The 24,413-nt window shown below is 41.8% G+C and overlaps 3 protein-coding genes across 3 annotated transcripts in view; 2 read left to right on the top strand and 1 right to left on the bottom strand.

Moving 5' to 3' along the window:
• The first annotated feature begins 445 nt into the window (after positions 1-445).
• On the top strand, positions 446-4,018 carry LOC116371711 (leucine-rich repeat-containing protein 17-like). Its single transcript, XM_031820684.1, has 2 exons — positions 446-599; positions 2,485-4,018. Exons 1-2 carry the CDS (start codon positions 488-490, stop codon positions 2,913-2,915), a joined length of 543 nt encoding a protein of 180 aa, XP_031676544.1. The 5' UTR covers positions 446-487; the 3' UTR covers positions 2,916-4,018.
• Positions 4,019-9,917: 5,899 nt separating this feature from the next.
• LOC109886373 (coiled-coil domain-containing protein 146-like) overlaps positions 9,918-24,413 on the top strand; it is a 59,724-nt gene continuing 45,228 nt past the window's right edge. The window contains 2 exon segments of the mRNA XM_031820631.1: positions 9,918-10,079; positions 11,947-12,115. Of these exon segments, the coding sequence (XP_031676491.1) occupies positions 11,954-12,115 (162 nt within the window). The 5' untranslated portion in view covers positions 9,918-10,079; positions 11,947-11,953.
• On the bottom strand, positions 17,826-23,409 carry LOC109882870 (fibroleukin). Its single transcript, XM_020474965.2, has 3 exons — positions 22,510-23,409; positions 19,520-19,719; positions 17,826-19,143 (listed from the first exon to the last, which is right to left on the bottom strand). The coding sequence occupies exons 1-3, from the start codon at positions 23,255-23,257 to the stop codon at positions 18,637-18,639; spliced, it is 1,455 nt and encodes a 484-aa protein (XP_020330554.1). The 5' UTR covers positions 23,258-23,409; the 3' UTR covers positions 17,826-18,636.

The following is a 24,413-nucleotide window of genomic DNA, read 5'->3' on the forward strand; positions in this document are numbered from 1 at the left end:
AAGGCTGCTGGCGATCACAAAAAAAAGACAGAAGCTCTCAGAGGTCTTTTAAGCCTGTGGGAAACCCTGTTTCATACGTTAACCTTCATGTTTCAAACCCTTCAAAGGCTAAGGTCAACCCAGAGGGCTGTGAATAACAGTCCTGCTTGGCACAGACATACAACATGGCTACAGAGGGACTATAGAAAGGGGAGGCCATCTTGATATTCTCAGGGCACACTCGGAATTCACATATGTAGGAATCCAAATTTCATTGGGTTGAAATAATCACATATGTCCCAAAGTTCCTTGTGTGTCAGTTTATGTTTTTGTTCATGTTTTCATGCAGTATGATAGCTAGCTGATTTGGCCATTGTAAACATGTCTGGGTAAGCCATTAACATCTCACTGACCTCCATATTCTCTCTCTCTTTCTCCCCCCTCTCTTTCCCCCCTCCCTCCAGAACTGAAGAACATCCCCTCAAGTCTCCCGTCAGACATTGTGAGGATGGACTTGTCCAGTAACAGCATCACTCAGCTCCGGCCCAAGGAGTTTGTTGCTGCCAGGGACCTGAAGCTTCTCAACCTCAGCAGTAACAGTCTGGATCAGATTGACACAGGTGAGGAAAAACCATTACACTTCCTTCAAACAGCACAATCATTGTGGATGTGTGCCAAGTCATGCAGCACAGAGGATCAGATCTCACAACACCTGAAGAAGGGTTTAATAAGATACAGCAATCTGAGATATATATGCTTTTTGTTCAATATGTTTTGATTTGTGACTTACAATAAGGAGTACACACACTTCCTTACTGGTCCCCCATTGTAATCGAGCCCACACTGGACCTGCAAAGAAAGAGGTCAAAAGAGGAATCAGAGGAGGACCTTGACCTTTAGTCCATTCATCACAAAATGGAGGCATGGCTTTATTTCCTCCTGAAATAGAATTGTTAGAATCCCTGGGGTAATGTTATATACCATACCAGTACTTTATATACCATACCAGTACTTTATATACCATACCAATACTTTATATACCATACCAGTACTTTATATACCATACCAGTACTTTATATACCATACCAGTACTTTATATACCATACCAGTACTTTATATACCATACTAGTACTTTATATACCATACCAGTACTTTATATACCATACCAGTACTTTATATACCATACCAGTACTTTATATACCATACCAGGCAGCATTGAGTATGGATCAATTCCACGCATAGATAAAAACCCTTAACGCTCATTAGCTTCTCACACGGATGAATCTGACTTAAAGGAGCCTACGATGCCATAAACCTGCTCCATCTCGTTTGTAGAACCAACAAGGTTCTCTATTTGCTGAGGAATCACTACACTACCTTCTAGTTCTGTTATGTTTGAGAACTGGGGAAAAAACCCTTTCTCATTATTCCTAGGCTCTCAAGAACTGGTCACATGGCCAGGAAGCTTTGCCACAGAAGGAAAATAGTTCCCTTATCATTAATTATTGCAGAACATATGCAAACAATTGAGTATTTCCCTGAGTTGTTAACAAGTAATTAATGGTGGTTAATTCCGACCAACTATGACAACCAGTACTGTACACACACAGTCATTAACTACTATGATCGAGGAGAAAGAATAAGAAAGAAATAGCCTGTTATGGATCAAAAGCCAATCCGTTCTGGACAGAGAAAGCAACTGCAAATTGAACACATTTCTCATGAAGTATTCACAAAATGCTCCCTCAGTTTTCTCAGGGACTGTGAGAAGCTAAGCTCTGTAGCAAGCACAAACCGGTTAAAAAAATAGACCAGAATTGTTGTCTCATTGAGTTGCACAGACAAACCAGTAGAAACCGGACAGTAATTCTCATGCGTATGATAAGAGCATATTCTGAGGGGGTTTGTGGGAGTGGTAACAGGAGGGTCACTCTGGAGACAGTGCTAAATACAGTAGGCCTATCTGTCTTTATGGTGCTAGCTTGCACTGCCACCATTACTCAGGGCTACACTGCAGGAAACACATCTTAAAGATGTCTGCTAGCTACTGGCACATCGTAGCCACATCAACAGGCTAACTTCAGCTTGAATTAGAGCTGAGACTAGGTGATGGGGAGAGCACTGGTCAAAGTTAATATCAGTATGTGTTTGAAGACGAGGTGCTGAAAATGCAGTCGGAAATTAGTTATGGAAGCTGTTACTCTTTCTCGTGTTACAGTGGAACATTACTTCCTGGTAATAATTCAGTATTCATGTCCGTTAGTGGACATTACTTCCACTGAAACTTTCCACTGAGTGCTACTGTATAAGATGAATTGAAGTAGCAACTGACCTCTAACCCCAACGTCCTCTCTCCCTTGTCCCCCCTCTTCAGCTGCATCCACTGGGCACCTGTACCTGTCCATTAGGAATTTATTCCACTGAGATTTGTGCTATAAGATTTATTGAAATTTCCTGTCCCTCTAACTAACCCTTAACATCCTGCATTTCTCCCCCTCTCCATAGCTGCGTTTGCGGGCCTCCTGTACCTGCGAGAGCTGGACCTGTCCAACAACAGCCTGCACTACTTCCAGTACGGAGTGTTGGAGGACCTGTACTTCCTCAGGATGCTGAATCTGGGGGATAACCCCTGGGTCTGTGACTACAACATCCACTACCTGATCTACTGGCTGAAGCATCACCCCGGGGTGGCCTACTCTGGCCTAATCTGCACCGAGCCTCAGGAGTTCAGGGGCTGGCCCGTGGAGAATTATGTCAAGACCTACAACGGAGAGTGTCCCAATGATAAGGATCCACAGCCAGGGAAGGGGGATACAGGACAGGGACAGACGGCTCAGGAGCTAGTGGCCGAGACAGAGGAGGCGGAGATGGAGCTTCTGCCGAAGCCTCTGAGAGACCCCAGACCAAAGAAATATGAGGTCACCAGGTTGACTTAATAGGACAGAGTTGGAAATTAGAAAATAACTGTTGTTGTTGTTTTCTATTATCACAGAACATTCTAATTCAGTCTATCAGATTTTTTAAAAACTTTCGAATTCCCACCAGCATGACCAATGCAGGACAGCTGGATTCCCAACAGCATAACCAATGCAGGACAGCTGGATTCTCAACAGCATGACCAATGCAGGACAGTTGGATTCCCAACAGCATAACCAATGCAGGACAGTTGGATTCCCACCAGCATAACCAATGCAGGACAGTTGGATTCCCACCAGCATGACCAATGCAGGAAAGCTGGATTCCCACCAGCATAACCAATGCAGGACAGTTGGATTCCCACCAGCATAACCAATGCAGGACAGTTGGATTCCCACCAGCATGACCAATGCAGGAAAGCTGGATTCCCACCAGCATAACCAATGCAGGACAGTTGGATTCCCACCAGCATAACCAATGCAGGACAGTTGGATTCCCACCAGCATAACCAATGCAGGACAGTTGGATTCCCACCAGCATGACCAATGCAGGAAAGCTGGATTCCCACCAGCATGACCAATGCAGGACAGCTGGATTCCCACCAGCATGACCAATGCAGGACAGTTGGATTCCCAACAGCATGTCTAATGCAGGACAGTTGTTGCTGTTTTCGTTACAAGAATATTTCGTTGTGGATTTACTTTTTTGAAAAAGTAGAGGTTGATATATTTTTACGATATCCAATTGTTAGTTACAGTGTTGTCCCATCGCAACTCCTGTACGGACTAGGGAGAAGTGAAGGTCGAGAGGCATGAGTCCTCCGAAGCACCAATATGTCAGAGGAAACATATAGCTGGTGACCGAAGTCAACATGCATGCGCGCAGCTACCACAAGGAGTCACTAGAGCGCAACGGGACAAGGACATCCCAGCCGGCCAAACCCTCCCTAACCCAGACAATTGTGCGCCGCCTCATGGTCGCGGCCGGCTGCGACACAGCCCGGGATCGAACCCAGATCTGTATTGACTCCTCATATAGACGGGAGGCCCGAGGTACATTTCTTCTAAATGTATGATTTAGACCATCTGTTCATGAAATAAAAGCCATTTTTTTCTGAAATGAATGAGGTTTACATTACTAACGCACACACTTCACAAATCCTAAAGGGATTTAGGCACATCCTTCCCCTAACCCCTTCAACTATCTGTTAGATCTGTGATGCTTCACCATAAAACATGGAGCGTCTTCGGGTCAGTTCAAAACAGTTGTTCCACGGCTTTACTACCTCTTACTCTCCACACTACCTCTTCCTCTCTGCACCTCAACACATGAAGCTGAGGAGTTAGACATGGACCCGCTGAAGACCTAAAGTACATTTAGTCAGTCCATACGATCCTGAACAGAAACCGATGTCTTGGTTCATACACACCATAAGTCATTCACACATGCAGGGATTCTGGGCCATCTGATGTATGTGGTGGGTTTCTATAGTGACATGTGTCCTGGATGATCCTGAAGGTCCCATGTTAGCCAGCGGAGCCCTGTGACATCACAGGAGTCAGACATGACTCTGATGTTCTAAGCAGTATTGTAAGCATCTCAGTGAGCCAGGATACGTCCAACACTAGTATGCACAGCTGTTACTCTCAGAGCTTTCTCACATTTGGGAAACATGTTGTTTGGTATGTCAGAAAAAGAGGAGGAAACCATTTCTTCAGTCAAGCTGTCCAATTATCTGATGTTCTGCTATCTGAGGAGAGAGTCTGAATATCACTGCCTGTGAATGTCAATTTAAAAACATTTGAACATTGGTCACATACACATGGTTAGCAGATGGTATTGCGAGTGTAGCGAAATGCTTATGCTTCTAGTTCTGACAATGCAGTAATATCTACAGGTAATCTAACAATTCCACAACAACTACCTAATACACCCAAATCTAAGTAAAGGAATGGAATAAGAATATATACATATAAATATATGGATAAGCAATGACCGAGTGGCACAGGCAAGATGCAATAGATGGTATAAAATACAGTATATACATATGAGATGAGTAATGCAAGATATGTAAACATTGTTAAAGTGACTAGTGATCCATTTATTAAAGTGGCCAATGATTTCAAGTCTGTATGTAGGCAGCAGCCTCACTGTGTTAGTGGTGGCTGTTTAACAGTCTGATAGCCTTGAGATAGAAGCTGTTTTTCAGTCTCTCGGTCTCAGCTTTGATGCACCTGTACTGACCTCGCCTTCTGGATGGTAGTGGGGTGAACAGGCAGTGGCTCGGGTGGTTGTTGTGATCTTTTTGGCTTTCCTGTGACATCGGGTGCTGTTGGTGTCCTGGAGGGCAGGGAGTTTTCCCCCGGTGATGCTGCACCACCCGGTGAGACCGCACCACCCTCTGGAGAGCCCTGTGGCTATGGGCGGTGCAGTTGCCATACCAGGCGGTGATACAGCCCGACAGGATGCTTTCAATTGTGCATCTGTAAAAGTTTGTGAGGGTTTTACATTTCTTCAGCCTCAAATTAGTTTTGTTAAAATCCCCAGCTACAACAAATGCAGCCTCAGGATATATGGTTTCCAGTTTGCATAAAGTCCAGTGAAGTTCCTGGAGGGCCGTCGTGGTATCGGCTTGAGGGGGGATATACACAGCTGGGACAATAACCAACGAGAATTCTATTGGGAGATAATACGGTCGGCATTTGATCGCATGGAATTCTAGGTCAGTTGACCAAAAGGACTAGAATTCCTGCATGTTGTTACAATTAAACCATGAGTCATTAATCATGAAACGTACACCCTCGCCCTTCCCCCGGAGAGATGTTTATTTCTGTCTGTGCGACGCACAAAGAATCCCTGTGGCTGTTTTCCATTTCAAATTCAATTTCTGTCCTTTGTTCAGCAACACCTTAATGCGAGCAAGACAATTTGTTATAGAGTAACTATTAAAAACAGAGTTTAATAAAAACCTCTCGAAAGGCTTTAATAGATTTGATTAGGTATCTGCAGATTTCATCCGTTGGAACGGAACCTTCTACAGTGACTGTGGAACTATACTCCTCACTGTGCAGAATACGTGTCTGGAAGAAAACCCAACTTGGATTCATTGGGATATTGAAAACAGAACATTGCCTAACTTGAAAGAGCCTGCAGAAGGATCATAAAATGACCCCCAATTTGTTTCTGCTTTTGTTATGACTACAATACACAGGTACAAAAGAAAAGTAGTGTACAGGATACAATAACTTTATCCTCTGATTATTTAATTCAGCAATAGTGATTCATGGGATGATAAGCTTTATGAAACACACCACCCAAGGTGATCATATAAATGAAACAGGCTTCACATGGCCATAGAACAGCTGTAAGAGATTGTCACTCGACCAGCGTATGGTTATGCACAGCTGCAACCAGATCACTTAAAATACGATTTTTGGTTGTTTTCTCTCCAAGATACAGATGCCGTATCTTAATTTCATCATCATGCTAATGCACAAATGTTCCTGCACGGCAGGAAATGGACACTTGTAGTGTATCCAAGGTTTAAAAAGGCCTCTAATGTTTGTAATTTCCAGTTTAACAAAGTGTCCTAATGAAAAATGGATCAACCCCTACAAAACAAAATCATAAATTATATTCCACATTTCCTGTTGCTGCAGGGTTATTTTACTGCTGTAGCGAACTGGCTCAAATGAAGGTCCTACATCTGTTCAGCAATGAGAACACATTTTCACAAACAATCATCATTCATGAGTTGTTCTGCATCTGGTTAGGGAAAGGGAATACCTAGTCAGTGGCACAACTGAATGCATTCAACCAAAATGCCTTTCGCATTCAACCCAAACCCTCTGAATTAGAGGTGCGAGGGGCTGACTTAATCAGCACCCAGTTGTTGGGGGGTAACTGTGGTCCATGTAGCTCAGTTGGTAAAGCATAGTGCTTTCAATTCCAGGGTTGTTGGTTTGATTCCCATGGGGGACTGGTATCAAAATGTATGTACTAACTAATGTAAATTGCTCTGGATAACAGCATTTACAAAAATGTAACTGCTCAAGGGCAGAACAGCTCAGGGATTCAAACCAGCAACCTTTCCGTTACTGGCCCAACGCTCTTAACTGCTAAGCTACCTGCCGCTGGTCCATTTTGTGTTCAAAGTGGACCAGAACTCACTTGTACAGAGAATCTCACATTTTCTACTGTTTGAGTGCCGGCACCTTTTTAGAGAATACAGGCTCAAAAATATAAAACCTGGTACACAAATATGATGTATTTTAATCCACTTCAAGCCCTGTTCAGCACTATTCTATGAACAAGCCCTGTTCAGCACTATTCTGTGAACAAGCCCTGTTCAGTACTATTCTGTGAACAAGCCCTGTTCAGCACTATTCTGTGAACAAGCCCTGTTCAGCACTATTCTGTGAACAAGCCCTGTTCAGCACTATTCTGTGAACAAGCACTCTTCAGCACTATTCTGTGAACAAGCACTGTTCAGCACTATTCTGTGAACAAGCACTGTTCAGCACTATTCTGTGAACAAGCACTGTTCAGCACTATTCTGTGAACAAGCCCTGTTCAGCACTATTCTGTGAACAAGCCCTGTTCAGCACTATTCTGTGAACAAGCACTGTTCAGCACTATTCTGTGAACAAGCCCTGTTCAGCACTATTCTGTGAACAAGCACTCTTCAGCACTATTCTAAGAACAAGCCCTGTTCAGCACTATTCTGTGAACAAGCCCTGTTCAGCACTATTCTAAGAACAAGCCCTGTTCAGCACTATTCTAAGAACAAGCCCTGTTCAGCACTATTCTAAGAACAAGCCCTGTTCAGCACTATTCTAAGAACAAGCCCTGTTCAGCACTATTCTAAGAACAAGCCCTGTTCAGCACAATTCTAAGAACAAGCCCTGTTCAGCACTATTCTAAGAACAAGCCCTGTTCAGCACTATTCTAAGAACAAGCCCTGTTCAGCACTATTCTAAGAACAAGCCCTGTTCGGCACTATTCTAAGAAAAGGCACCGTTCAGCACTATTCTAAAGAACAAGCCCTGTTCAGCACTATTCTAAGAACAAGCCCTGTTCAGCACTATTCTAAGAACAAATATTAGACCTACTAGAAACAGAGTGCTCTCTGGAAGTCATGAGAAGAAAACACACTTTACTATGGCACTCAGAAGGAACAAGTGTGTATGACTTCACTGACTACTAAGGAGGACACTAAAACCACTAAAGAGCCCTAAAGACAGGCTGGATGGTCAGAACAGGTCGAGACACATCCTATGCACAAAGTTAGACTGAAAACCTACTCAGAAGATTAAGCTAAATATGTCTGTATGGAATGGTGCACATTCCCTCATCTTTAATGGCTATTGTTTACCTGTTGTGTTTACTGAATACAGCACAGAACGTTGTTTTCCTGCGCTGCTACATTATTAGGAGTTAGTAACACACATAACTCAATGAAGTACTATTGTTGACAGTTTACCATGATGGAATGTGAATTGATTGTCCTAATTTAGCTGCATGCCCTCATGCATTTGAAATTCTGAGTTAAACACAAATCTAAAAATAATTTCTGAGAAGTGCATGAACTTGTTTTACTTGCCAAAATGATCATTCTCTTGAAGGGCATATTGTTATAGAAAACAAAAACCTGGGCAGGTTCCAGAAATCAGTCCAGAAATGTGATGGAAGTTAAGGTCAATGCTGGGAGCGAACCCTCTACTGGACCAGAAATTACCAGATCAGTGATTCAACGTTCTTATGAGATACAACGTTCTTATGAACTATAAATGGGCCGTGAAAAACCTCAATATCTGAGCCAAAGGTCAACCATCTGATACTGTCTCAAAGAACCTACTACAGTAGTCACAGGACAGAGGATGAAGTCTATCTATGAACATTTATGTCCAGTACAGGGCCACTATAAAAGTCTCTCCCAAAATGAGAATCCTGCTTCACGGGACCTACCAAATCCTACTACCCCTTTAACACACACACACACACACACACACACACACACACACACACACACACACACACACACACACACACACACACACACACACACACACACCCACACACACACACACACACACACACACACACACACACACCACAAGCACCATCTGGAGTGTTTCACAAACATTTTGATGTGTTGAACCAGAAGGCTGTTATGAATCTTTTCTATGTGATTTAAGATTGAAGAACAGTGAATGGACCCAGATGAATTTGCATAGATGACATATAAAACAAGGAGAGGAATCAAGACTATATTGGATCCAGGGGGAAGAACAATGGTCTTAAATGTTTTTCCAGTTTCTCCTGAGTTGAGAGGGTGACGTCACCAAGTGACAATTGAGAGAAGGGAACCCTTCAGCTGTTCTGGGCCTGTCCTCATAAAGAGTCACGGTGTAGGAGTACTGATCTAGGATAAAAGTTGCCTTTTAGATCATAATGAATATGATTATATAGACAGGGGGACCTGATCCTAGATCAGGAGTCCTACTCTGAGACGCTCTCTGAATACAGGCCCTGGTCTAAACTCCAGAATGACAATCCTTAGAGTTATTTCCTGTGTATGTATATGCCTCCTACAGAGGATGCCTCCAGGACAGGGGTTGGTTGGCTTGGTTCAAATGACGAGCAGTCCTTGATGATGCTCTCACTACACGATGTCTTTGCCCTGTCTGCGGACTGCGGGACACAAAGATTACCACAGTTCAGCTTGTAGAGAAAATTCTCTGTACTCATGATAATGAATCCTTGGCGCCCTCTGCTGGAATTTAGCTGTCTGTTTGCGCCTGCAAGCATGCGATTCAATATGATCAATACATTTTTCTAATCGACTAGAATAAACACAGTGCGTGCACTGTTTTAATTCAATAATTCAAATATAGCTCGTATTTAACGTGTCTTATTGCCTCTTTGCTGTTTTTAAAAGTTTAAAAACTGTTTTTTCAGTCTTGCTGAAAAGGATGTTGGGATATCGTTGTTATGGCAACGTTTTCAAGGCATTCAACAAAACAGAGAGGCTGAGATTTACTGAAGCATTTTGTTGTTTAGCTAGCTAGCTACCAACAACATTTACAAATAGCTCTACTTCCCAGAGCTAACTTTTATGGCATAATGCTGGATCATTATTTTGACAAACTTGGAGTCACAGGTGAATAAAGGGACTGTTACAGGTAAGAATAACAGAGTGTAATTGTAACAGTTAACGTCAGCTACCTATAGCTATTTCTTCTTTCCCCAGTTAGTTTACACGAGCCTGGTCTAATAGTTGTAACTAGTAGTTAACTTTAGCAGTATTGAGTAGGAAGCGAATTTTTCGGTTCTGTTTAGCTAAAATGATTCATTCGTATCATCTAAATCCAATGCCCTCTAGCTGGTAACGGTATGTCACAGATAGAACACATGCAAATGAACACAAACAGCGATGCGCGTCTATGAAAAATGAGTTAGGAGTGGAAAAGGTTCATTTGGAGCCCTGAACACAGGCCTAGTCTCCAGTTGAAACGGGTTCAATAGCCTTTCTACCAGTATTGATTGTATACTTCTTAGGCCTAACAATTCGGCAAAAATGTGTTGATTCACGTTAGTTGACACTCAACCAAACTAGACATTGAACTGACTGACACCTGTGCTCAGTGGGAAATAAGAGAGGATAGTGACTTGACTTACTGTAAGAGGCCCACTGGGCCAGCAGCCATGGTTTAGAGGGGTCCAGCAAAGCAGCTGGGTTTAGTATGTTCTGTAGGTTCCAGAACACTGGGTTGTGTCCCAAATGGCATCCTATTCCCTATAGTGGACTACGTTTGACCAGGACCAATGCGTCCCATATGGGGCCTGATCAAATGTACTACACTATAGGGAATAGGGTGCCATTTGGGACACATTCTAGGTCAAAGACTGGAGCTGGAGGCTATGAGGGCTGCAGCAGTCTGTCTTTCATCAGTGTAATGTAGAGTGGATAGAATACACAAGGCTATGATTTTGTATATTCCTGTAAATACTTTGCAAAGTGTTAAGGGTTGCGTCAATTGAATCTGGTATCAGGATAAGTATGACGCTGAGTCATCGATTGTATACTATGTACTTTTTATTAGCTAAGCAATAAGTGGTAAATGCAATTTTCGTATATACAGGCTCTCTGTCCCACCTCGCAGGGCAAACAGAGAACTGACTTGTTCTTGACAAAGATATTATAATATACCCTGATGACAGTAGTTCCTGCTTCCGAGCCGGCCTGTCAGAGTAGAGACTGGGTGTGGTTTAAACTCACTCAGCCTATCGTTGATTGTTGGTCGCCCGAGCTGGTCCCAGCCCCCTAGACGCTTCAGCGGTCAGTCGTTGTAGTTGTGTAGAGTATCTATGCGCCCATGCTCGATCCAGTTATCTCACACCTGGCTCCTGTTATCTAACAAAAGACAGTTTGTTCTCGCAACACTACGTTCTGAATGTGCTGTCTTCATGTTATTCGGTATTTTTCCATCATGAGAAAGGCCCATGGCCCTGAAACTGTTAACAATGTCTCAAGTCAGCTATGTTGCATAACACATACATCCACATAAGCCAACAGCAGATAATATTCAATCACATATATGGTAACGGTCTATAGTGCATAACACAGAATCCTCACAAAAGCCAATAAATGTAAAATAATCTTGTAAATGACTAGTAGTTACGAAATTGTCTAGTGCTCTTCTTCTTTAGAAGATCATGAAAATGCTGACTAATCCTGTCTGTCTGCTGTCTCTGGCTGTCTGTCTGCTATCTTCTCCCTGCTGTCTCTGTCTGTCTGCTGTCTCTGGCTGTCTGCTGTCTCTGTCTGTCTGCTGTCTCTGTCTGTCTGCTGTCTCTGTCTGTCTGCTGTCTCTGTCTGTCGGCTGTCTCTGGCTGTCTGCTGTCTCTGTCTGTCTGCTGTCTCTGTCTGTCTGCTGTCTCTGTCTGACTGTCTGTCTGTCTGTCATGCGTGTCTGTCTGCTGTCTCTGCCTGCGTGCGTCTGCGTGTCTGTCTGCGTGCGTGTCTGTCTGTCTGCGTGTGTGTGACAGGGCCACTATGAGCCAAGCTGGGGAGCAGACCAACCCACCCAGTGGAGGAGGTGAGGAGGAGACTACTCCTTTATCAGCCCTGGCTCCTGATGCTGCCCTACAGGAGGAGAGCCTGGCCCTGGGCCCCAGTCACGTCTCTGTCAGTCCAGCCTTCCAGTGCTTAGACCAGGTAACACATACTCTTTTCACACTACTGAGACAAACCGAGCCGAGCTGACCCCTACTGGGCTGACCTAGTTATTCATCCACCATAGTTGCTAGAACTCTGTCACCATGACCAGTTGAAACCAGAGGTCTCTTCACAGTCCCCAGGTCCAGAACAGAGGCTGAGAAACACACAATATTAAATAGAGCCATGACTACATGGAACTCTCTGCCTCCCCAGATAACACTTTACGGCATGACACGGACTGTGAAGAAACACTGATATTTTGATGCATTTTGCATTGTAATATGTAGTGTATTATATATTGTAATATGTATTGTATTATATATTGTATTATATATTGTATTATGTATTGTATTGTGTATTGTATTGTATTATATATTGTAATACGTATTGTATTATATATTGTAATATGTATTGTATTATATATTGTATTATATATTGTATTATGTATTGTATTATGTATTGTATTATGTATTGTATTATATATTGTAATACGTATTGTATTATATATTGTATTATGTATTGTATTATATTGTATTATATATTGTATTGTATTATATATTGTATTATATATTGTAATATGTATTGTATTATGTATTGTATTATATATTGTATTATGTATTGTATTATGTATTGTATTATATATGTATTATATATTGTATTGTGTATTGTATTATGTATTGTATTATGTATTGTATTATGTATTGTATTGTGTATTGTATTGTATTATGTATTGTATTATATATTGTATTATGTATTGTATTATGTATTGTATTGTGTATTGTATTGTATTATATATTGTATTATGTATTGTATTATGTATTGTGTATTGCATTGTATTATGTATTGTATTATGTATTGTATTATGTATTGTATTATATATTGTATTATGTATTGTATTATGTATTGTATTATGTATTGTATTATATATTGTATTATGTATTGTATTATGTATTGTATTATATATTGTATTAATGTATTGTATTATGTATTGTATTGTGTATTGTATTGTATTATGTATTGTATTATATTGTATTATGTATTGTATTATGTATTGTGTATTGCATTGTATTATGTATTGTATTATGTATTGTATTATGCTTGTATATGTATTGTATTATATATTGTATTATGTATTTATTGTATTATGTATTGTATTATGTATTATATTGTATTATGTATTGTATTATATATTGTATTATGTATTGTATTATATATTGTATTATGTATTGTATTATGTATTGTATTATGTATTGTATATATATTGTATTATATATTGTATTGTGTATTGTATTGTATTATATATTGTAATACGTACTGTATTATATATTGTATTATGTATTGTATTATATATTGTATTGTATTATATATTGTATTATATATTGTAATATGTATTGTATTATGTATTGTATTATATATGTATTATATATTGTATTGTGTATTGTATTGTATTATATATTGTAATACGTATTGTATTGTGTATTGTATTATATATTGTATTTGTATTGTATTATGTATTGTATTGTATTATATATTGTATTATATATTGTATTATATATTGTATTATATTTTGTATTATGTATTGTATTATGTATTGTATTATATATTGTATTATATATTGTATTGTATGTATTGTATTGTATTATGTATTGTATTATGTATTGTATTATGTATTGTATTGTGTATTGTATTGTATTATGTATTGTATTATATATTGTATTATGTATTGTATTATGTATTGTATTGTGTATTGTATTGTATTATGTATTGTATTATATATTGTATTATGTATTGTGTATTGCATTGTATTATGTATTGTATTATGTATTGTATTGTATTATATATTGTATTATGCATTGTATTATGTATTGTATTATATATTGTATTATGTAGTGTATTATGTATTGTATTATATTATATATTGTATTATATATTGTATTATGTATTGTATTATGTATTGTATTATATTATATATTGTATTATATATTGTATTATGTATTGTATTATGTATTGTATTATATATTGTATTATGTATTGTATTGTGTATTGTATTATGTATTGTATTGTGTATTGTGTATTGTATTATGTATTGTATTATATATTGTATTATGTATTGTATTGTGTATTGTATTATGTATTGTATTGTGTATTGTGTATTGTATTATGTATTGTATTATATATTGTATTATGTATTGTATTGTGTATTATATATTGTATTATGTATTGTATTATGTATTGTATTATATATTGTATTATGTATTGTATTATGTATTGTATTATATATTGTATTATGTATTGTATTGTGTATTGTATTATGTATTGTATTGTGTATTGTGTATTGTATTATGTATTGTATTATATATTGTATTATGTATTGTATTGTGTATTGTGTATTGTATTATGTATTGTATTGTGTATTGTATTATATATTGTATTATATATTGTATTATGTAGTGTATTATATATTGTATTATATATTGTATTATATATTGTATTATGTATTGTATTGTGTATTGTGTATTGTATTATGTATTATATATTGTATTATGTATTGTGTATTGTGTATTGTATTATGTATTATATATTGTATTATATATTGTATTATGTATTATATATTGTATTATGTATTGTGTATTGTAATGTGTATTGTATTATGTATTGTATTGTGTATTGTAATGTGTATTGTATTATATATTGTATTATATATTGTATTATGTATTATGTATTGTATTGTGTATTGTGTATTGTATTATATATTGTATTATGTATTGTATTGTGTATTGTGTATTGTATTATATATTGTATTATGTATTGTATTATGTATTGTATTGTGTATTGTAATGTGTATTGTATTGTGTATTGTGTATTGTGTATTGTGTTATATATTGTATTATGTATTGTATTATATATTGTATTATGTAGTGTATTATGTATTGTATTGTATTGTGTATTGTATTATATATTGTATTATATATTGTATTATGTATTGTATTATGTATTGTATTATATATTGTATTATATATTGTATTATGTATTGTATTGTGTATTGTGTATTGTATTATGTATGTGATAGGGGGTTGGGATACCACTGTGATACAGTTTGTCTTTGTCTCACCTGTCTATCTCCAGGTAAATGCACTAGCTGTGGGTTTCTCTGGATGGGAGCGTCTGCTGAATGGCTAAATTGTAATGTAAATGTAGTGCTATTTATATTTCTGTATATTATGACTTTGATTTGTTGTGTTGTTTCCTGTTTGGACCCCAGGAAGAGTAGCCGTTGCCTCGGCAACAAGTAATTGGGGATCCTAATAAATAGTAAATACTAAAAAAACATCAGCCAATCCTGAACCCTTTGAAGGGAAAATGAATAAAACATCAGCCAATCCTGAACCCTTTGAAGGGAAAATGAATAAAACATCAGCCAATCCTGAACCCTTTGAAGGGAAAATGAATAAAACATCAGCCAATCCTGAACCCTTATGAAGGGAAAATGAATAAAACATCATTGCCTGCTGATGGTTGACAGATATAGGCTGGGTCAGGTCTATTCGCCTGCTGATGGTTGACAGATATAGGCTGGGTCAGGGCTATTTGCCTGCTGATGGTTGACAGATATAGGCTAGGTCAGGTCTATTTGCCTGCTGATGGTTGACAGATATAGGCTGGGTCAGGGCTATTTGCCTGCTGATGGTTGACAGATATAGGCTAGGTCAGGTCTATTTGCTTGCTGATGGTTGGCAGATATAGGCTAGGTCAGGTCTATTTGCCTGCTGATGGTTGACAGATATAGACTAGGTCAGGGCTATTTGCCTGCTGATGGTTGACAGATATAGGCTGGGTCAGGTCTATTCGCCTGCTGATGGTTGACAGATATAGGCTGGGTCAGGTCTATTTGCCTGCTGATGGTTGACAGATATAGACTAGGTCAGGGCTATTTGCCTGCTGATGGTTGACAGATATAGGCTTGGTCAGGTCTATTTGCCTGCTGATGGTTGACAGATATAGGCTGGGTCAGGGCTATTTGCCTGCCGATGGTTGACAGATATAGGCTGTGTCAGGGCTATTTACCTGCTGATGGTTGACAGATATAGGCTGGGTCAGGTATATTTGCCTGCTGATGGTTGACAGATATAGGCTGGGTCAGGTCTATTTGCCTGCTGATGGTTGACAGATGAAGGCTGGGTCAGGTCTATTTGCCTGCTGATGGTTGACAGATATAGGCTGGGTCAGGTCTATTTGCCTGCTGATGGTTGACAGATAAAGGCTGGGTCAGGGCTATTTGCCTGCTGATGGTTTGCAGATATAGGCTAGGTCAGGGCTATTTGCCTGCTGATGGTTGACAGATATAGGCTGGGTCAGGTCTATGTGCCTGCTGATGGTTGACAGATATAGGCTGGGTCAGGTCTATTTGCCTGCTGATGGTTGACAGATATAGGCTGGGTCAGGGCTATTTGCCTGCTGATGGTTGACAGATATAGGCTGGGTCAGGTCTATTTGCCTGCTGATGGTTGACAGATATAGGCTGGGTCAGGTCTATTTGCCTGTTGATGGTTGACAGATATAGGCTGGGTCAGGGCTATTTGCCTGCTGATGGTTGACAGATATAGGCTAGGTCAGGTCTATTTGCCTGCTGATGGTTGACAGATATAGGCTGGGTCAGGGCTATTTGCCTGCTGATGGTTGACAGATATAGGCTGGGTCAGGTCTATTTGCCTGCTGATGGTTGACAGATATAGGCTGGGTCAGGGCTATTTGCCTGCTGATGGTTGACAGATATAGGCTAGGTCAGGTCTATTTGCCTGCTGATGGTTGACAGATATAGGCTGGGTCAGGTCTATTTGCCTGCTGATGGTTGACAGATATAGACTAGGTCAGGGCTATTTGCCTGCTGATGGTTGACAGATATAGGCTAGGTCAGGGCTATTTGCCTGCTGATGGTTGACAGATATAGGCTGGGTCAGGGCTATTTGCCTGCTGATGGTTGACAGATATAGGCTGGGTCAGGGCTATTTGCCTGCTGATGGTTGACAGATATAGGCTGGGTCAGGTCTATTTGCCTGCTGATGGTTGACAGATATAGGCTGGGTCAGGGCTATTTGCCTGCTGATGGTTGACAGATATAGGCTAGGTCAGGTCTATTTGCCTGCTGATGGTTGACAGATATAGGCTGGGTCAGGTCTATTTGCCTGCTGATGGTTGACAGATATAGACTAGGTCAGGGCTATTTGCCTGCTGATGGTTGACAGATATAGGCTAGGTCAGGGCTATTTGCCTGCTGATGGTTGACAGATATAGACTAGGTCAGGTCTATTTGCCTGCTGATGGTTGACAGATATAGGCTGGGTCAGGGCTATTTGCCTACTGATGGTTGACAGATATAGGCTGGGTCAGGTCTATTTGCCTGCTGATGGTTGACAGATATAGGCTGGGTCAGGTCTATTTGCCTGCTGATGGTTGACAGATATAGGCTGGGTCAGGGCTATTTGCCTGCTGATGGTTGACAGATATAGGCTGGGTCAGGGCTATTTGCCTGCTGATGGTTGACAGATATAGGCTGGGTCAGGGCTATTTGCCTGCTGATGGTTGACAGATATAGGCCGGGTCAGGGCTATTTGCCTGCTGATGGTTGACAGATATAGGCCGGGTCAGGGCTATTTGCCTGCTGTGTTTCATGTGGGATATGGATAACAAAACATTCAGTACTCAGTGCAAATCTGTAAAAAGTTTATTCATGTTTTTATATAAAAAGTAAATACTTTTTTGAATAGGACAATAGAAGGTGAACGAAAAACGTCTAGTGTACATACAGTTCTATACATCAAGCTACATAATCAATTATTCTATTCAAATATACCTACACTTTAAACCTTTTCATACAAGTCGAAATACTCCATGTTTTAGTTTTAAACTTCTCTGTGGTCAACTTCTCAACCCCAATACAATACTTTTTGGGCTACTCATCTTAGGCAATCACTGTGTACTGCATGAACATACAGTCCATATATTAGTTATACAAAAGCTATCATACTTTCAAAAATAAATACTGTACATTTCCTCCTTGAACTTGCGGCCTTTAGTTTCCATGCTGCTTAGCCTGTCTAGATGAGGATGCAATGCAATGACATAACGCTAGGTGGCAGTATTATACAGACAATGGAATTACAGATGTCTGGAAACAGTTGCGGTGCCTGCAGTCAACCAATGTAATTATTCTGCAGAAAGCAAACATATCTGACTCCATTTTGTTGCTGTTGTTAGTTCAGTGGCACATGGTCCATAGTATGTTGTTTGACCGATAGCCAGACATTTCCTATGACTGTGATATCATACGTTTGTCTTCGGTGGAGACTTTTCCAACCTTTTGAAGATTTCATTGCTGTTTTATTCCCGGGAACCCAGGTGTCTCAGACTGTCTCTGAACCGTGTGGTTAAACTTGACAGTGGGAGGCAGAAAGGTCAAAGAAGCAGAAAGTCAAGAAGAAAAAAGTATTTCTGATGTTTCCGGTTGTTTCCGTTCTCCTTTACGGAGCGTAGTTCTTCGGCCGTATCATCATTTTGACCGTCTTGAAGGCCTGCCTGTAGTTGGTGGGGTATGCTTCACTAGACATGTTGTGCCATGTTCCCCAGAAGATGCCGTTCCTCACGCCCTTGTATCTCTTGTGGTAGTATTTCCCATTGAGATTGGCTGACATGCAGGCGTCAAACCACCACCCAGAGCTGTAGTACGCGCCGCAGTTCCCTGACGGGTACATGTCGTTGTCCCTGTCTGGCGTGGTGAAGAACTTCTGGTCGTGGTTGAAGTGCTTGTTCATGTGCAGCGCGTTGCCGGCCGTGCCACTGTACCCGCTGATGGAGAGGCGATACCTCAGGAACTCGTTGGCCACGTAGAACTGGTCGAACTTGGCATACTCCCGCACCCCTTGGAAGTCCTCCAGTTCGATGCGCAGAACCATGTCCTTGGCCTTGGTCAGGAGGTGGATGCGGTCGTTGCCCAACCAGAACTCTCCCCGGGGGTCACCAAATCCCGTCTAGAGAGAGAGAGACAGAGAGAGAGAGAGAGAGAGAGGGCAAGGGCAGGGGGAGAGAGAGAGAGAGAGAGAGAGAGAGAGAGAGAGACAGACAGACAGACAGACAGACAGACAGACAGACAGAGAGAGAGAGGGCAAGGGCAGGGGAGAGAGAGAGAAAAAGGTAAAGGTCTGTGTCAGAGGAGTCAAATCTGTCCCAAATGGCACCCTATTCCCTACATAGTGCCTGATCAAAGGTAGTGCACTATATAGGGAATAGGGTGACATTTGTGACACATCCTCATGTTTTCCCTGATTCTCACAGGGCAGCAGGCCATTACATGGAATGTTACTGACCACGGTCTGTCACAGAGTTTTGTCAAATGGGTTTATTAACCTTGTACTCAGCCCAGGAGCGGTTGAAGCTGACGGTGCCATTGAGGCGCTGCTGCACCAGGGTCCAGCCGCCGCCGAACGACTCCATGTCGCAGTAGACCTGGAACGTGCCGTTCTTGGGGTCTGGCGTGACCTGGTAGACTCCGTTCCTCCTCTCCTTTAGCATGTTGTAGTCAGAGCAGTCCTTGGGAGCGATGATGACTGTTGTGAGAGAGAGAGAGACAGAGAGACAGGGCAGGGGGAGGGAGAGAGACAGAGAGAGACAGGGCAGGGGGATGGAGAGAGAGAGAGAGACAGAGAGACAGGGCAGGGGGAGAGAGAGAGAGGCAACGGTCAGTGTCCGAGGAGTAAAGAAAACACTGTTTCCCTCAAAGCACAAAACTCTCACAACCCAGCAGGCCATTGCATGGAATGTTCCTGACTTCCAGCCCCAGAATGTTCCTGACTTCCAGAGCTGACTGAGTGAGTTGAGCCACGGCCGTCACTGTGTTCATATAAGGGGAGGACAGCCTTGTCAAAACGTGGGAACGTGTCACATGGGATTAACCTGCTGGAGAGCCTGCCAGTCCCCACTCTGTGTGTGTGATGATAATGCATCCTGACAGACACTTCTGGAGCTTAGAGACCCTGAGTTTTGGAAAGTGACGCCAGTCGACTGCTCAGGATAGGAGCCTAGGAAGCATGAGAGAGGACTTGAGCAGAGAACAGAAGAGGACAGAGCAGAGCACAGAAGAGCAGGCTGTTTGTGCGTGTGTGTGAGTGTGTGTGTCTCCGTATCTCCCCCTGTGGGTAGTACTCCTATCAAAGTCTGCCCATATGTGATAGTATTAGTGGTTCTCAGAATATGGGCGCCAGGCTGTGACTGACCCAAATATAACAGTCCGTCAGACAGATGGACAGACAGCCATGCAGACTGATAAAGGGGATTGACAGCAACAGAAGAGCAGCTGTATTATCAAGGAAGTATGCAGAGACATAAAACCCTCATCTGGAAGTAACATGGTCCCAGTGAAAAGCTTGTGCATTCTCACATTACAGGCAAACAGTTCCTTTCATTCCTACAGAAAAAGGCTTGGGACATTAGATGAAGCTTAAAAGTCTTTATAAATGAATCGAGAACATGATTCAGTTAAATGATCCAAAGGTAGACTCCCTCGATGTATGTCCGCGAACACCTTCAAATCCAATCAGAGATAGGAAGCACACTGTTTAGTTTAACTGTGAATTAGGGCTTAATGATCTGTTACAGAGCTGAGATTGTGAGATGTCTGACTGCTGACGTTCTGTTGTCGTTGAGCCGACAGAGAGTTTCCCATATCAAGTAGAAAGAAGGCTGTGTCAACAACAGAACACAAGCACTACTGCACTTTGATACTGGATGCTCCCCACTCTTACTGGAAACACTTTATATTGCCTGTTTCTCCATAATCTTTACATGAATCACTTCTGACATTATCTTGTCAAGCTATCCAGAGTCATTTGCAGAGCTCTTATACGAAACATGACAGATTAATCTAAGACAAGTACTTCTACATAGTGTTCTGATCTCACCATGACCAACTGTCGGAATGCAACACATTGCATCATCTTGTTGGCAAGTGTAATAAAGGAGGTAGCTGTTTACACCATGACCGCATGTTAACACTGTCCCAATGTTCACACTGAAATGACCTCACGTTAACACTGTCACAATGTTCACACTGAAATGACCGCACGTTAACACTGTCCCAATGTTCACACTGAAATGACCGCATGTTAACACTGTCCCAATGTTCACACTGAAATGACCGCACGTTAACACTGTCCCAATGTTCACACTGAAATGACCGCACGTTAACACTGTCCCAATGTTCACACTGAAATGACCGCACGTTAACACTGTCCCAATGTTCACACTGAAATGACCGCACGTTAACACTGTCCCAATGTTCACACTGAAATGACCGCACGTTAACACTGTCCCAATGTTCACACTGAAATGACCGCACGTTAACACTGTCCCAATGTTCACACTGAAATGACCGCACGTTAACACTGTGTAACACACACTCAAAATATCAGAATATCAGAATATCAGATTATCCCACACTCAGATTATCAGAATATCTCACACTCAGATTATCCCAATGAGTTTTGAAAGATAAAGTGTGAGGAAACAATGTAATTCCCTTGTACAGTAGCAGTGTTAGTTTAGGACCATGCATAAATAAAGGGTGATGATCTGGAGTTAAACCTGCAATTCTCCTTTTGATACAGCAGAGTACTCACACTCAGTACAGAGGGCTGGCATACTGTACACTACTGCATGCAGTGCATGAAAGCCTGGTTTTATAATAAGACTCTCTGGCTGATGCTTAGAGGAGAACAATAGGTTAGCAATAACAAGAGACTAGAGGAGCTTCTATAAGAGAACAGGGGGGCTATTGTCAATAACACTTACACTGAGGGGAGTTCTGCACTTTACAGGGGGGCTATTGTCAATAACACTTACACTGAGGGGAGTTCTGCACTTTACAGGGGGGCTATTGTCAATAACACTTACACTGAGGGGAGTTCTGCACTTTACAGGGGGGCTATTGTCAATAACACTTACACTGAGGGGAGTTCTGCACTTTACAGGGGGGCTATTGTCAATAACACTTACACTGAGGGGAGTTCTGCACTTTACAGGGGGGCTATTGTCAATAACACTTACACTGAGGGGAGTTCTGCACTTTACAGGGGGGCTATTGTCAATAACACTTACACTGAGGGGAGTTCTGCACTTTACAGGGGGGCTATTGTCAATAACACTTACACTGAGGGGAGTTCTGCACTTTACAGGGGGGCTATTGTCAATAACACTTACACTGAGGGGAGTTCTGCACTTTACAAAAAATGATAGTTTAGTAATAACAGAGCGTTTTGGAAATCACTTAAAGGTTATACAGAATTTTCCTGTCAAATTGTCAAGAACCTATTTGGTTAATGAAAGAGAGTAAATAGACGTACACTGAGGAGAGGGCTGGACGGCACACTGGTGGTTACAGTTGTTACTGAGCTTGTTGATCACTCCAGTGATGTTCTCCACCTTGCTGTCCACGATGGCCTCCACGTTCCTCATGTTGATCAGGCTTAGTTCCTCTAGACGGCCCTGCAGAGCCGTGATCTGTCCCCGTGCGTTACGCAGGCTGTTGGACATCTTGTTCATCTTCACCTGCATCTCAAACACAGAACCGCCGGTAGAGACGGTGCCTTTGCCAGTACCAGAACCGGTGCCAATGCCATCCCCATCAGGCCCTGTGTTGGTTCCCCCGTCTCCTCGTTCCTCCTTACTGGTGCTAGACTGTATTTCCAGAAACCCTGGTCCCGTACCGGGACCCCCTGCTGCCTCCCCGCTGTCCCTCTGCAGGCTCTGGTCAGCCTGCTGCCGGCACTCCTGACAGTCCCTCTTCAGCCGGTTCACCGTCTCCTTCAGGCTCTGCAGCTCCTTCATGGTCTTCTCCAGCATCCTGAACTGCTTGGGCAGCTGGATGGTCAATGGAGGCAGGGTGATCTGGTAGGGGCAGTCGTCCTCTTCTCCACACTGGCCAGAAGGCTTCATCCTCACAGGGCAGCCCCCTGAAACCTCTCCTGTAGCAGCCTTATCCTGGACCTTATCCCATCTCTGGGCTCTGTCTCCTGGCTCTGCTGCGGAGCTCCATGGGACTGCCAGCAGAAGAGTGGTGGAGGCCACAACACACAGCACGAACAGCCTCATGGTGTGTGTTTTGACTGAGTGTGTGTGCGTGCGTGTGAGTGGGTGAGTGAGTGAGTGAGTGTGTGTTTCTCAGCTACGCAGTCACGAGAGAGCGAGAGCAGCGTGAGAGAGCAGCCTGCAGGAGAGTGAGCGCAGGAGACTGCCTCCTGCCTGAGATAGTTGTGTCATTAATATCAGGGGAGAGAGGGAGGGAGGGGTGGGAGGGGCTGTGTTGCGTAATTCCACCACTCCATACCAGCAGCAAAGTCAACCATTTAAAGAGAGAGTAGGAAGGCAGAGTTCTGACTGAGCTGCAGTCCTTTAGAAATCAGCCCATTTCCCTGAACAGACAAGTGAGTCAGTACAATGGAATTAACATTCTCTCCTGAGTCAGTACAAAGGAATTAAGATTCTCTCCTGAGTCAGTACAATGGAAGTGAGTCAGTACAATGGAATTAAGATTCTCTCCTGTAGGTTTTCCCCCTCTTGTTGTTTTGCTGTTTTGTGTTCTTGGATATTTATCCTGAACTAGGACACTAAGCCCTTTATGAAGTGGTAGAAGTGGTCGGTTTGAGGGTCTTAGAGGGTTGATACTAGAATCACCTGAACAGAGAGAAAGGCTATGGTCCTACAGTGCACTTGTTTCATCTCCAAACTCCAATCTCAGTGTTGCTGTGGATCAACACCAATGTGTCTCTTTCCTTCTTAACTCTGGTCTCGTTGCCATGACAGTTTTAGATTCAATGTATGAATATGACATCACCACAACTCTAATGTCTGAGAAAGGCTCATTTGTATACGGAGCATCTTCTCTCTGCCACGAGGAGTTGTTCACTTTTCCTACTGATGGCCTTTGTGGTGGGTTGTGGGATTCCTGTAAAGTGGGCTATAGCTCTTCACAGGCTGGAAGTCATTCACACTATATTACTCCACAGTAAGGTGTTTCCTTCAGGATTAGTCATATTGAAAGTGATGCAATATTTGCAATTCAAACCCTCTATTGAAACTCACGTTATACACCTTAGTTTTGGGTCAAAGGTGAGATGACTGTAGAGCCCTGAAAGATAAACAGAACAGCTCAAATCCTGTAGCAGGCTGAAACTGGCAGTGCCACAGGGCTCTGTGTGGTGGCGGTCATGGGTCAACGTCAGCCATCTTGTGATCAGGAAGTATTGTC

The sequence above is a fragment of the Oncorhynchus kisutch genome, unplaced genomic scaffold (genome assembly GCF_002021735.2).
Source record: "Oncorhynchus kisutch isolate 150728-3 unplaced genomic scaffold, Okis_V2 scaffold3571, whole genome shotgun sequence".
Taxonomy (NCBI): Eukaryota; Metazoa; Chordata; class Actinopteri; order Salmoniformes; family Salmonidae; genus Oncorhynchus; species Oncorhynchus kisutch.